General features: G+C 42.1%; 1 protein-coding gene across 12 annotated transcripts in view; it reads right to left on the bottom strand.

Annotated features, from left to right (window-relative positions):
- magi2a (membrane associated guanylate kinase, WW and PDZ domain containing 2a) overlaps positions 1-16,227 on the bottom strand; it is a gene marked incomplete at its 5' end in the record, with an annotated part of 231,811 nt that overhangs the window by 79,208 nt on the left and 136,376 nt on the right. For all 12 annotated transcript variants that reach the window (XM_083935216.1, XM_083935220.1, XM_083935221.1 and 9 more), the window contains one exon: positions 5,519-5,638. In XM_083935216.1, the coding sequence (XP_083791342.1) occupies positions 5,519-5,638 (120 nt within the window). The remainder of the gene's footprint in view (positions 1-5,518; positions 5,639-16,227) is intronic.

The following is a 16,227-nucleotide window of genomic DNA, read 5'->3' as shown; positions in this document are numbered from 1 at the left end:
GGCATAGCTGAACAATCTATCTATATTCAGTTCATTTTCATGTTCATACTTCAAACAGAGGTCTACTAGAACATGTTTTCATGCTTCAATATCCAAAAAACACATTATTTTTCTCATCCTGTCTGAATATACCTCTAATTACCCTCTGTCTGAATCACTCTGTTTTAGCGCCTGTCTCTTTAAGACCCCCTCCTGATTGGTCAGTGTTTTGGGGTCTAACGCATCTGCGCCCTTGACGTCTCTGCACCATCATTGCATCCAGAGAATGACTGTAACGTCACTGTAGCAACACTTCCTACCTATACATAGTATATTTGTGACATCACAACTGTACAGAAGTCCTGACGGCTCTTTTCACTACACGGGCTGTGTGCATTTCTCTGTGGATTGAGCATTTTGCTACTTTCACAGTATTTATATAGCACCCTGACCTGCTTTAAAATAGACAAGACATGGAAATTTCACGTTTTAAAATTCGCGACCTTTAAAAATGGTCCATTACTTTGGTTAATGACAGTGTACCCATAAAAATAATGACATTCGGCTTTACTTGAAGTGTAATGCTAATGAGCTATATTAGCATACTAACAAGATAAACTAAATTGGTGAAACTGGTAAAAAGTACCTGCTGCTCAACATCAGCATGTTAGCACTGCCATTGTGAGCGTGTTAGCATGCTGACATTAACATTTAGCTCGAAGAACCTTTGTGCCTCATAAAGCTGCTAGCGTAGCTGCAGACTCTTCTTGTCCTTTGTCCTTTTCTCAATATGGTGCAGTCAATGTGTTAAGAAAACACCAAGGACATGCAATATATTTGATTAAAACCTGCATTACCATTAAATTATAATATGGGAAAGCATAGCGTAAAGAGACCAGGAAAGTAAGAAGAGGGAGAGCAAAACCAGAGCAAAGACGCCTGATGATTTAAGACAGTCAAGATGAGAGACGTGGGAGCAGTAAGTCAGAGGAGGTCCGTGACACCCTTGCACCAGCTACAGGGAGGATGAGGTGTTCTGTGCCCTTTACTTGCTCTATCACATCGAAGCCAGCTGATCCATGAACACAAGCACAAGCTGGGGGCTCAAGATCACATCTTGTCTAACAATATTACAGTAATACAATCTGCACAAAGCTTCTTCGCAACACATCCTTGGGATTAACTAAATGCTACGTGGGGGGTATCTGTTGTTGCAAAGGTCTTCCATGTTCGTTTATCTGAGGATTTCACTGGCATATGACTGAGGGTTCGGACTCAACTACCCACCGGCAGTTTTTCACTTGGCTCCGACTCAACAGCTCATTCCTGTCATCTGTTGATTTTACATGTTACTCTTCTTTGTTTGTTCGCTGACAGCAGCCCTGTACCTCCAACAGTCTCTATCAGTCATTGTTAAAACCTCATAACTTCACATCTGTTGTTTTATTTTAATTAGGGGGTCCCTAAAAGAAATTCCTTTTCTGAACTATTTGCTTCTGAAGGTAGAAAATGCTGAGAAAGTCTGCCAGCTGTCTGTAAATTATGCAGGTTGAGTAACTGTGAGAAATGTGGAAAGACAAGATGTGGATTTTTTTAAATGTCATTCTTCAATGCTGAGAACAAAACAACCTCCATTAACATCTTTTGCACTGCGGTGAGGTCCGGAAAATCAGCAGTGGATATAGAAAAAACCTGAGCAAATACAACAGACTTTATCTGCATTGTGGTAAATAGGGAAACGTATCGACCATTCAAATCCAAAGGTTATACGTTCCCATGCAGCTGGAGGAAGGTGCACAACTCCCAGGCTTGGAGGATAATTTCAAAATGCTAGACTGTGTTTTTGTCCCCTCGGAAAATAAGACATTATGGAGGTTTTCACACACCAGTTGCAAGGGTTTTGTGTTTGAGACGCTGGCGATTTTAAACCCCGACAGCATGAAAAGAACGTTGAAGAGATTGTCTTCACTGATTCAGTTCAGAGGACATCAGCCACCGTCTGGGTTTGCAGTTCTCACTGGGTTTGCTATTAGATTAGCCCATAGTAGCTTCAGCTCCACTTGAAGTCTCCCTGGCAGAAATATCAGACATGAGAAGAAGATGTGTGTGATAATCCATAAAGATTATTCTAAAGCACTTGGCTCAAGCATTCGAGACACCAACTGCAGACAGCTTTGGGGACAGGAAGAATACCCAGAGACATCGGTGTCTCCTCCTGTGTTGCAAAGACCAATCGAAACATCATGTTCACGTTCTGGAAAACACGAAGGTTGTAATGAAAAATGAAGGAGAGTAGCTATAAAAAGATTACAGCAACTGTCGGGATTAGAACCCCCGAACCACAGACACAAATCCTGGAGTCTTAACGAGCTGAAGCTTTGCCTCTTAGAAGAAAGAAGTCCAAGTGCTCCAACACGTGTGAACTTAAATAACCCGCAGCATCGCAGGAACCTGAGCTTTGAAGTTTGAAGTAAGTGGTGGAATAGCTGTCACATCCGACAGCTGCGCTGCTTTCATTCTCTACTCCCACTTACATGGTGATAAAAACGGAAAAGAATGAAATCAAAGTCTCAATTAACAAAATCCCCAAAATGATTCTTGGAAAGACAACAAAGCATGATAAAATCTTCCAATCATTTAGAGCCAAGATTTTTTTTGTTTGATGTTTTTGTATTTTTTACAATGGGAAAGCCTAATTTTAGGTTTCTGTTCCAGGCGTGAAATGCTTTTACATTTTTCTGCATTGACAATAAGCCTGATTCATAATGCAGTTGTTTTTTTTAATATAAAATGCTGCCTGTATAAAATGGGGCGGCAGTAGGGTTGCCGGTTCTAGTCCCTGTGGACCATGAATGAAGCATGGACTGGTGGCTGGAGAGGTGCCAGTTCATCTCCTGGGCACTGCCATTGGTGCTGTTGAGCAAGGCACCGAACCCCCAACTGCTCGGAGCGCTGGTCACTGGCAGCCCCCTCGCTCTGACATCTCTCCATTAATTGCATGTGTATATAGGTCCTGTTTGTGCGCGTGTGTGTATTTCAGGCCTGTGTGTAAAATAATAATAGAGTGAAAAAATCTAATTTCCCCGTTGCGGGACTAAATAACCATTACAGTGTTTCCCCTTTATTCATTCTGCAGCTGCACATCACCATGAGTCCATGAACTCATCAACATCTGTGGTTAGTTCACATGTCTGTATTAACAGTAGGACAATTGAGTGTCTGTTGTCTAAACTGCTAAAGTCGGTTGTACAGGTGAGTGAAGGTTATGTTTCCAGTAGCCTCAGACACAGTCTGTTACAGAGTATTGGAAGGGCACCGTGGGCACCCAAGGTGGGGTTTTGCCCTCATTGTTCTCTGTGAAGTTTGCTGGAAGTGACGTAATGTAACCCCAGTGTGTGTACGCGCTGCGTCAGACTCCGTTTAAAAATAGCCTTTTAAAAACCACATTGCTTGTCAGAGACCAGTGGTTTGTTAACTTAGGGGGCCATTTGTCCTTATGTGCATTGATTATTTTTCGTATGCTGTTAACAAACCAGTCATAATAGTGTTTTAATGAAAACTCAGCTCCTGACATTTTCTCCTGCTGTTCTTCAACACTTTTTTGGAAGAAGGAAATAACGACGCAACAGGCGAACCAGCTTTAAAAGTGATGCATTTTCTTTTTAAATAAGTGCTCTGCTGTGCATCTATTTCATGCTGATGTGAAGAGTAACTGATAAGTAATTAAAGACATTTTTAGAGTGTTAAATTTGCTCATCCAGCCCCCCATGACCCATCTGCTGGACCAAAGCAGTTCAACCTAGGGAGCACACTCTAATGGATACTTATTGGATACAGACATTTTCATTTCCCCCCAGCGTGTGTGTACAGTAAACACTTTATTTTCTACCCAGGATGTAAAATATGTGCAACACAAACATTTAAGCCAGAAACAGCACTCCAGTAGACCCGGAGCACAGACAGATTCAACACAATCCATTGTCAATCCATTATTATTTGAGTATTCAAGTATAATACGACTGCTACTCGTCTCATCTTCAAAGAAAATCCGTCTCTCTCAGGTAAAACAAACTTAAGTAACAGAGCAGCATTTAGGAGCGAGGGAAAGGTTGCTCAGCTTTGGAGTGTATAGAATATATCTGAACAGGATTGTTTTTACTCGCTGAGGGGCTCATTTTTCACAGCAATATGTACGTGGCTGTCTCTGTTCTTGCTTGTTTTTGATTTCTTGTTTTACTGCTCAAAGGTGACCTTGAGTGGCGTGAAAGGTGCCCATGAATCAAATCTCTTCTTCTTCTTCTTCTTCTCCTGTTGTCTTCTCCTTCTTCTTCTTCTTCTCCTGTTGTCTTCTCCTTCTCCTTCTTCTTCTGTTGTCTTCTCCTTCTTCTTCTCCTTCTCCTTCTCCTTCTTCTCCTTCTCCTTCTTCTTCTTCTAATCTTGACCTGACTTTTTTGAAGCTAATCTTAGTTTAAGACTGATTAGAACCACAACAAATGCAATTTCTTAGACAGGAAGCTGAAAAAATGTGCCCTTACATGAACTTATATTGCAGTATTGTTAATGATTCCCCAGGCTTCTGTGTTTCTAAGGTGAGAAACACCGAGGATACGAAGTATAGGAAAAATGCTTCTTCCCACTGAGTGATGCAGTGAGCTGTCAGAAGTTTATAGGACACCTGCAGCAGGAACCGAACCTGAGAGCGTCCTGTTCTCTGTAATACTGACTCAAACCTTTCTTCTGCTCTCATAGCCAGCTGAGCCTCAATTCAGCCTTCCTTTTTTAGAAATGTCACCCCCCCTTCTGCCTTTCTTCCACATCTAATTGGCTATTAAATTATTAAAATAACTAAAACGCTCGATGGCCGGGTGACCACGCAGAGGAACCTTTACCTAAATCTCCCCGTGGAAGGCAGCTCCAGATCTAACACCGCTTTTGGCAACCGACCGTTAAATTGGCCATCTGCCAGTTTTTTTTCCTGCTTCCTGCTGTGGCTGCAGTCTGACAGTGACTGGAGTTAGATGGGAGAGGGGGGAAAAGGCTAGGGGTCTCCTGAGTTCTGGAAGTGGACTGGCCATACGTCGAATTGCTTAGAATCCAAGCCTGGGGCCAGTCTGACCACAGGAGAGAGGGGGTGTGTAGTGACTGTTTGTTTTGATTAGACAACTGAAGAGTCTCTGGAGCTCAAGGACTGAGCCAAGAGAGCCAACATGAAGGTACTGCTACATGTGTGTGTGGTGGCTTCGCTTCATTCAGAATTTACAGAAGATTCCTAGCAGTGTGGCACTTGACTGATGGCCCTCTTGTCTCCACAAAGCCAGAGGATGGATGGGTAGAAGCACACTTGTGAGTGTGTGTGGGGTGTGTGTGGACATAGAGTGATGAGCCTGTCTCAGCATTAATTCAAACTGCTGTCACTCACACAGAGAAAAAAAACGCCCCGGGGGGTGTGCTACATCGCAGCATGAATTCCATCAAAATTTAGGAATATCACAAAGAGGAAATGGCCGCAATCGCAAGCATGACTTGACTTAATCCTTACCTTCATATGTTCCGCTCTCTAGCAGTGCTCCACTTTTCTCCAATTCCATAAACCGGTCAATGGTCACGAAATTATAATCCACCCCTGGGACCTCTCCTTCCTTGGGATGCCTGGTTGTGCCTGCAGAAGATAAGCAGGGGAGAGTTAGAGCCGCTGGAGCTTTTGAATGCCTCATAAATGCTGAATGAGAAGAGACTTTAAGTAAAAGAGTGAGTCATTGTCGAGTGTTCTCAAAAAAGATCAGAATAAACCAGAGCTGAAACAAGCTGACCCTGACCCAGCTCTATTCATTAAGTGCCCTCTTTATTCTGTTTTTTGTGCTTTTCCTTCCCGCACAGCAGAGACTGAATATTTCAGCGGTGCTGAGGTTTCGCGGGGGAGGAGTGGCAAGGTACCGTCTCAGGAGCTAAGTGATGCAATTTGGACACCAACAGGAGAAATCAAGTCAATTTGCATGGAGCTGACAGCGTGTCGACGACTTCCTGACGGGGGCTGTTGTTCTGCCAGCAACACAGCAGTGATGAAAATATTTGACCCTGTAAAAGCAGGATTTTAACTTTAACTACGCGACACGACTATCGTCTCTCCTTCCAGTTACTAAAACAACGCGTGTCAAAGTATATATAGCGTTAAAGTGAGGAACAAACGACTTCCTAAATACTTCCTCATCACCGTGCACTAATTAGGCTTGTTAAAACTGATCCCGGCTGTGATAACATGCAGGCACTCTACCCCCGAGGTGCTGAATGGGTTCTCACATCTGAGCGAGGGTTATTCACACTAAAAGAGGAGCCAGTAAAACACACTTGTTAGACCTTCACTACAGCACATAAAGTATCCACCTGTGTGTTTTAAAGTTGGCAGGGGAGCAACTGTGCAGCTGATCACCCCTGGTAGGGGGTGATGGGTGATTTGACTTTAAAAAGGCCATTGCATGCCACATCACTACACATGGTTGGAACAACGCCCATGCTGGGCAGACTTGCACTACAAAAGATGTCGGTGAGCGGAAAATCAACAACAACACACAAAAAAACATTCGTGTCATCACAAATATCATCATGAGGCTTTACAACCAAAAATAGCTGATGATGATCACGAAATCAAGAGATCAATTAACAATAATCTGTGTTCAGTTCCTTTGATTATTATTAATATTCATTCATCTTCAAGCGCTTATCCCGGGGTCGGGGTTGTGTGTGTGTGTGTGTGTGTGGGGGGGGCTGGAGCCGATCCCAGCTGACATCGGGCGTGAGGCGGGGTACACCCTGGACAGGACGCCAGTCTATCGCAGGGCACATAGAGACGAACAGAGATAGACAACCATTCACACCTAAGGGCAATTTTGTAGAGTCATCAATGAACCGAACACATGCATGTCTTTGGATTGTGGGAGGAAACCGGAGAACCCGGAGAAAACCCACGCAGACACGGGGAGAACATGCAAACTCCACACAGAAAGGCCCAGGCCGGGATGGGAACCTGGAACCTTCTCGCTGTGAGGCGACAGTGCTAACCACTACAATATATTTATTGATTTTTTAATTATTTTTATTTTACTAGCACATGTCATTTAAATTATCAGCAAATCATCCCAGAGGGGAGTTGACTTTTATTTGTATTTGATTGATTTGTCATTCATTTTTTAAGAACAAGGGATATGTGATATTCAGGAGATAAGGGCAAAGTGTCAAAAATAACCTATAGTCCCATAAAGAGTAGCTTCAATGTCAAACTTTATGTGAAGTATAAGTTACACTAAAGATAAATATTCCCGGTGCTACCCGCAGGTTTATTGCCAGGACAGATTTTGTTGTGTGAGCGAGCTGAAGTTAATTTTTTTTGTTTTACTGTCCTGTCTACAAGGACATAAGGGCTGTGCTTTTGTCTTCCGCAGAATGACCTCCATTTGGTCATTGGGTGAGTTGTTCTTCAGAAAGGGAAACTTTTCTTTTTGTAGCAGACTTTATTCACTAAGAAAGCAGAATACTTTTGTCGAAGACCAAGCTGTAAAATAACCTCTAACTTTATAAGGAAAATGAAATGTTTGACCACTTCAACTGTCCTTCTGCTGTCTCGTAAACCCATGAGGGGTGGGCGCTTTGCGGGTATGACAAAAAACATCTATAAAAAAAAAATCATTGGCCTAGAATTGCCATTGAAGATGTCTGAACTTTAGAAGCCTTTTCACGACAACAGCAAAACATCTTTAATCAAGACTCTGGTCCAGAGATGCGGCTTAAGCTTCGTCCGAACAACATCGAACCACGCAATGAACGGAAAAGGGAATCCAAATGAGGCCTTTCCAAACTATTCTTGTCATTATGCTGATCAATTCGTCCTTGAAAACAGAAACTAAAGCCACAAAAACCTTTACAATCAGCCTGTCTGATGGGGACTGTCTCAGTTGAACTCTTTTTTGTTTGCAGAAGATTTGGACGGAAAAGTCACTCTTGATTCCCAAACAATCAAACTGTCAGACGTGAAAATCGTGTGGAACGAAGTGACACCCCGTATGCACCTTTTCAGACCTCCAAGTGGGACGTAACCGTTGACAACCTTCACAGCTAAAACATCAAACTGAAACCTGCTGACTGGGTAATTTGTAAGAGCTTATAAGAACAAACGAGCAGCGGGGAATGCTGTTCACTGCTGGAAAAACTGTAAAATGTACGTGTGTGTGTGTGTGTGTGTTTTTATGCGAGTGGATAAGTGAGTGTGTTTGTGTCACACCTCCAGTGGAGAGCTTCTTGATTGTGTCTGTCTGCATGGGGGCTTGTGTACCCGTCAGATTAGCCTCCCTCACAGGCAGAGCTACTGACTGAGCAGCACACACATGTTTCAAAGGACCTTTGATGTTGCAGAACTATATTTAGCAGCATCTTCTGCTGGGGACTTCTCTCGGGTGACAATTTCTAAAAGGAGACAACCACAATGCCTCTCCATTTTCAGTCCTTTGTATGTGGGTCATGATCTTGCAGTGCAGTTCAGCGGTCACAAAATACAGCAGAAGTGCAATGATAATCACGTTGGATATGTTTAGGAAAGTATATAATTATTAATTGCAATGACTTGATTACACTCATTAAGGTTAAATACTGCGTTCATCTTTTTGTCAGCCTACGAGAGCTTTAATTCTCAAATCCCCTCAGGTGTGTTTCTGAATATGGGCCATTTGTGTGGGAAGCTCGCTCTAAAAATAGCCTGAGTATTGTTTTTTTTTTTTTCTTTCTGCACAGACACAATTCCTATCTGTCAGGTTCCTGTTTAGTCGGGAGACAGAAGGAGAAATACAGAAGCCGATCTCAAAGGATAAGCTGGATTTATTCAGTATTATTGGAATCACAATGGTGCGTGAGGAAGTTATGTTAAAGCAATGGAGCCGATGCAAGCTAACGGGCACCTCCACGGGCACCCCAGCGAAAAACACAAGAGCTATGGTGGCAACAGAGAGACCGAAGAACTGTGATTGGTCCACTTGTTTGTGTTTGCTCTTCCACAACCTTCACTGTCGCCAGTGGAGGTTGCTGATAGGGAAGAAAATATCAAGCAAGTTGCAGAATTGCTTTATACATACATACATAACAAACAGTACTTTGATGTTCGGATCAAAGAATTCAAACATGTATACGTGTAGAGTTATTCAAAAAAAAGACTTTCAAGGCGGATCCATCATCGGGAGGTGGTAAAGGTGTCGGGAAATGACGGCTGATAAATCGCAGGTGTGTCACACATATACACACAATGAACTATACGTTATGAAAACAACTTCAGGGGATTAATAACCTTTAACGTTATAATCCTTCAGACTTCATCTTATCAAACCCAGTTTTTGATGTTATGCAAGTCTGTGCTCAACATTCACTAATGTAGCACCAAACAAACATTTTCTATGTAAAGTCAAAGTGGAGTAATGGCATTCTGAACTGCACGTGATTGTCGTGTGAGTCCCCTGAGCATCAGTATCTGACGCCGAGGGGCATAACAAAGGGTCTGTGTTTGAAGAGTTTGGGAACAGTCATATGGAGGCAATCCCAGACCACTATTTTTTCAGTTTTCTCTGATTACTTCCCCAATGTCACTTTTTTTTTTTTACATTCAAAGCTTTTATTGAGGTTTTCAAATGAAGCTTTGAATGTAAATTAAATGGATTAAATGTCTTTTTAAATATAAACTTTCTTTAACAAATATAACCTCAGTTTCATCAACATGAATACATGTAGTTAGCAGGCTAATCTGATAAGGTCATACAATGAGACATCATGCTACAACACTAACATTTCTCTGGAGTAATTGGAAATGTTTGGATACATGCTAATAATATAAGATATATATATAAAATATTTATCTGCAAACAGTGTAAAAAATACCGGATTTAAACAGAATGAATAGACATTCAAAAAAACAACAATAAAGAAAAAGGGAAGCATTCAAATGTTGGCTTAAAATTGAAATGTCAACAGTGTGAATAAAGCTCTGATGGGTCAAACTATTTGGTACAAACCACTGTGCACTGTACATTTTTTTTTTTTTTAAATTACTTACTCAAGTATTGGGCAACAGTTGAAGACATGTGCCACATGCACATACGGCACTTAATTCATCCAATATTACTGCATGGCTGCACAATGAGGGGAAAGAACTGGCTGCTCAAAGCCGAACTCTGGGATCACCAGTAACAGCTGGTGTTGTCCAATCAACCTGAACTGAAAGAAAGGATGTACAAAGACGCAGATAATATTCTTTAAAGCAAATATGAAGATATCCTACTTCTTAAATAAGTTCACTTGTTGTTTCTACTCCTGATTAATTGACTCTTAAACTTTAATTTAGCTTAAACTCATAATATGCCTTTAATGATTACTAATAACTAATAATGACTTCATGGCAATTGAAAGGCAAACCGTCCCATTGTCGCTCTATATATATCGAAGTGAATAAAAGAATGCTTTGGGGTTCACTGCGATCCAAGAATGGCACAAAGTGGTGGTGCTTTTGTCAAATAAAATCCAATGCTATAAATCAATTCCTACACTGGGAGCATCATCCGTCGTGCACCATTAAACAGATAAATCCTCTTTCAAACTTTACTGCTGATTCTAGCAGTCTCCACACACAAAATAGATCACAACGATGAATACTGAATATGTGAATAACAGGTCATTTGTTCTAGAAATATCAATGGGAACTGTTTCTTCTCCTGGGGTGGCAAGTCAACAAACGAGACAGAAAGAGGGCTGCAAAAAGACAGACAGGGAGCAGTAATGTCCACTGGGTGTGACTGTAGGCGCAAAAGGCAAGCACTGGCAGAAACAGGGACGCAGGAAAGGAGGCAGCACGTGTATTTGATGAGAGAGCAGCTTAAGTTATAGCGTGGGCCGAGACTCTCATAGCGTACAGCCGCGCTGCTGTTCTGCTGTACGTCCTCGAAGCCACAATCAGGCCAACTCTCACTTGTGCGGCTGAGCACCATTACCAGACGCTCCAGTCACAGCTAACGCCTGTAGTGGTTTCACAGCGCGACTAGTGCTCCTACAGAATACATTAACACCGCTCTAAACGATCCCTATGTTAATAAAACACACTGTATTAAATACATGACCTCTATGCATGGCTTCACATTTGAACATTGCGCGGTGAAAACACTATAACCGGAGTACAGTTTGAACCTGTGATAACTGTAGGCAATATGAAAAGGGCTCGACAGGGGCCCAGACAATCTGTGGAAAGCGGAAACATTGGCCTCCATTTGAAACAAAGGGTTTATATCCAGAGAATATCCTGAGGCATCACGGAGGAAAACTGTACTGTGTATTCATGACAAGTCAAAGCGTGTGTAAAGACCCTGAGGAAATGATTATGCCGTGAGCATTTAAACTAATCGTTTCCATACAGTCACGTAGCAGGCTATAAAGCAACTGAAACAAAAAAGAAAGATATCAGACGTGACAAGTAATGTGTTGCTTATACTCATGGTGAATGGTAGCATATGTGGTAGTAAAATGTGTCTTTACTGAATGTAGACAGAGAGAGAAAATAAAAGGACCTAACGCCTGACTCATAAGCAGAGACATGATGCAAACGCACTTTCACAGGCTGAAAGGTGTTTACGGGAGAAAATGAGCCGAGTGAGATTATCTAAAGGGGGAAACGGGACAGAATGTCAGGTCGTTCTGTCCTCAGGTGTGATAACATGACACTTTCTCCTTTTCAGAACCAAAACATCCTGATTCAACACACTAATGCTCCAAGAGACTAACAATCAGCATTTTCTACCCAGATAGGACGATAGGTGCACCTGGAAATGTTGCTTTTAGCCACTTCAAGGGGCAGCAATTGCAATAGCAACGTTAGACTTATCATATCAAATTAAGGTGTTAGCAGTAGGCAGGATTAGCCTTTGTTCAAACATTCATTTCCACTTCTTTCGTTAATAAGTTTGCACTCACAGAACCAGGAAAGAGACATCGCATCGGCTCGTTAAGTTTTGTGAATTTATTCGCAAACTTTTACTGTGCATCCAAGTCTTATCTGTGCGGCTGTGGCTTGGTGGCAGAGTGGGTCGTCCTCTGTTCGAGAGATTGGTGGTTCGATCCCCATCTCCCCCCGGTCCACATGTCGAAGTGTTCTTGGGCAAGACACTGAACCCTGAATTGCTCCCTGTGCTGCGCATGGGTGTGTAAATGTGGTGTGAATGATTAGATCAGATTAGATGGTCTGTAGATGTCCACTGCCATCAGTGTGAATGTCTGTGTGAATGGGTGAATGTGACAAACACTGTGAAGCGCCTTGAGTAGTCAGATGACTAGAAAGGCACCTTATAAGTACAAGACCATTTATCTCCATCCTCCCTGACACACTGAAATACCTAGCTTGGTTGTTTTAACTTTCCAACTTTACTTGTTACGTCATGTTAAGGTTAAAAAAGAAATGCTCTGCAGCTACTGCTGACCCACTAAACAAAAGTTTTCTTCTATGTGAACAGAACAGTGGACCTGCAATCACTCAAAAACCACAATAATACAGTAACCAAGATTCACCACCTAATTAAGACTCGGATCAGAAGGGATCGAACGATATGGACTTTTTAGGGCCGATACCGATTTTTTTTCATCAGCCTCAGCCGATGTCTGATACGGATATCCGATTTTCTTGAGAAGATATTTGGAGTAAATACTACTTTTGCTCCTTCAATTTACTTCAAAAATTACACAATGATGATGACAAATGTTGCGAGTCTCAATTTTAAAAAAGGAACATTTATTGAATTTAATAATGGTGTCTCCAAGAAGAAGAATTCTTTTATTTGTCCCACAATGGGGAAATTCAATTTTCACTCTATTATTATTTTTCATTTTACACACACACAGGCCCCAAATACACACACATGCAATTAATGGAGAGATGTTAGAGCGAGGGGGCTGCCAGTGACCGGCAGGTTCGGTGCCTTACTCAACAGCACCATCTCCAGCCACCAGTCCACGCCCCATTCATGGTCCACACAGGGACTAGCAATCCTCCAGTTCCCAGCCAAGTCACCTATGGACTGAGCTACTGCCGCCCCAGTAGCAGTAACAACACAAAGCTAACTGCGGACACCTGTCTGTAAATAATGCCTGGGAAAAACGGTGAACGCAGCAGTCTACATCGGCCGCTACGATTCACCTAAAAAAACGCAAATATCGCTGGATATTAGTAATAGACCGATATATCGGCCGATATATCGGTCTATTACTAATATCCAGCTTTATGTGAAAGTGTATATTAACAACAAACAATATAATTAATATAGGAACTGTTAACACACTAAACTTGGTGGTGAATGGAGCTCAACAACAGGTGAGTATTTTCCTTAATGAACTGACGATTGGTAGCAGCAATGGTATACTTAGATTAATTAAAAAACTAGAGCACCGCATGTATTTTACTGTTATTGCTGTAGCTTTGGGTGGACATTAATGTTAAGCAGCTTGTTGGCATCACTTCATTAATGCTGTGCCTCTGGTTTAAAGCACACATACACACACAAACAGCAAAGATACAAGCCTTGTTAGCCATCCATGGAGTGCCTTTAATTAATTTAGTGAAGTAATATGATTTTCTATGTGGTGTATAAGGACATATGCAGTCTGGATAGCAGCTGCAGTGAAGTGACAAGACTTCAAGACAGAACAAGACTGTATTCATCCATCAAGACACTTAACCTTTTACTATGAACTCATTTCAAATGTGCCCAGTAGACCCGTTCAGTAATCCATCTATGCATCCAGCTATTGAGCTGCAGTCCATTCAGCCCAATCGCAGTTGTGTCAAAGTTTGAAAATCATTCCCATAACTCATCTGGTTGGATTTATGTTTTGACTTTTAAAGTGGAAACAGACAGGATTCCCGTTAGACTGCATCAGTCCAACATGAATTACTTCTTCATATAATCCCACCGCTAGCAGCTTGGAAAACAACTGTACGAATCCCAATTTGAACCAGAAACCCTGATCTCAGTGCTTTGGTAAAAGCAGAGTAAAACACTTGGTAGTATTAACAAGCAGGCAGGTTGTTACTTACTGGTCTTGCTTAGCAGGAAGGACAGTTTTTATCGTTCTTCTTCTTACTCTGTCCGTGAGGCTGTTTTCCATTTTCCTGGTAATGTTAAAGTTTCCACGGTTACTCCGGTTGTTCTACCATCTAACATTTACGTGTCAGGCTTTTTATTGTGAAAGTAGAGAATACAGTAGTGAAGCAACTGCTGTCGCAATGTGGACGGCAAAATAGTTTGCCCTCTTGGTTCAGACTATGAATCCTCCGTGTTATTACCTTCATAAGTACAGGAACAACATAAATTCTTTCGTCTTCGTTTGTGCTGTTTAAGCGTCTTTTCCCGGGAGACAGTACCCGGCGGCTCACAGAATTGCATAGTGAAAGCGTGGCTTGTAGCGATCTAAACGCTGGTGGTGTCTTTATTCTATAGTCATTACATTGTGCAATCAGCATTTACTGCATAATGATACAATAATGACAAAGTGAAAAACTAAGTTCAGGTGCATTAGAGCTGGTCATGGTTGGGTGTCATACAGCTTTAAAAGCATGTATATTATAATATTCTTCTTCTGTATTACAACAAGTGTACACTGGAGTCAGGGGTCAGAGACAGGATCAGCGTGTAGCCTCCAGCAGAGTTCACCACCCCCTTCTATACTGTTGGACTTTTTAACAGTCCAGTGTTGTGGACAATTGCCTCAGGCGTCTGTATAAAACAGGTTCTGCCCTTCTACACCCTAAACCCTCTGTTATGACTGTCCACAACGGTGTCAGCACAGCCTATTGTAACCACCCTAATCTAGCCATTAGCCAATTAGGAAGTGACGGGCAGACGTAATGCCCCTGCATTAAAGGGATGGATTAGTTAGCCATTCAGCGCCTGCCTGACGCCTGTGGGCAAATGGACTGATGGAGGACAGTGAACCGTTGCCACCGAAAAGCTGCTTCCACTGCACTTTGCCTTCACGGAAAGCAAGTGTGGCGAAGTGCTTATTCACTGTTTTCACTGATGATACGGAGCGGGGTCTTAATCAACTGTGATTACATATCATTTAAGCGGTAATAAAGTCTATTGAGCAGGGAGTGCAGAGGAGGCTGCTGTTTTCACTGAGCTGAGGATGAAAGTTAATATCGCTGCTTTGCCGTCTAATCATATTGACGGGGAATGTTTCGCTTCCTTGGCGAAGCACAGATGCAAAACCTCACTTCTGGTTCTTGACCGCAGATCAGTCGTTTTTTTCCTCTCCTGCCCCACTTAATGAGATTTCAGGTTCATTCAAGTTCAGGCGAGTTCAGTGAGAATGACTGTGTTGCTCCCCTGATTATTGACAGCCAGTAATGTGGGATAGATTGGAGAAAGCCAGGCATTGAAACACACGCTCCCCCTGCCTGTTGGCCCTCTGCCGCCCTCCCCTGAATTCCATTAATAGCTCTGCCCTCCAGGAGGTGCTGGGTGGACCGCCTGTACCACAGCCAGAGATATTGATGACTGCATCCTCCCCCAAGGAGAGAAGAAAGGAAAGGCAGAGCCGAGTGGAGAGGGCTGATAAAGAGATAAAGATGTAGTAAAAAGGGGAATGCATTAGGGGGATCGTCATGCAGGCCGATATTTTATAAGTTAAATATAGTAAATCTTCTGGCCTGCTCACGTTCTCTACAAAACACATAATTGCAGAGCACATATACAACACAAAACTGTGATGTAACCACTGTGGAAGGGGATATGGCACCATTTTAAATGTGCACTTTTCATGTCGTGACATTCACAAAGTGTCCTCTAAATTATGCATTCCAATGGTCATTAAAGAGAAAAACTAGCAGATATAAATTGTTAGATAACTACTTACATATTTCCTAAGACTTAACAAATCATTTTTATTGGTGTTCCCTCTGAGTAAATGATCTCCTGGGTTTTGTTCTCCGTTAAACACTTTGCACGATATTCCCTTTGCAACTGTTTCTTGTCAACTCTCAGCAGTGGATGCTCACTGCCTGACAAATACAGCAATTATACTTTCTGTTCTACCAAAATGTCTAAATGGCCATTATCCAAACTCAGTTAATTTCCTCACATATCCAAACAAGCATTTCCTCCTTGAAGCCTATTGTAATTAAGGAACATTTATAGATACTATAACAAAGTTTCAAAGATCCTAACAGTTGGAAAAAATCAT

The sequence above is a fragment of the Echiichthys vipera genome (assembly GCF_963691815.1).
Source record: "Echiichthys vipera genome assembly, chromosome: 20".
NCBI classification, from domain to species: domain Eukaryota; kingdom Metazoa; phylum Chordata; class Actinopteri; order Perciformes; family Trachinidae; genus Echiichthys; species Echiichthys vipera.
The sequence above is the reverse complement of the archived record's forward strand: the minus strand, read 5'-3'. Positions and strand labels throughout refer to the sequence as shown.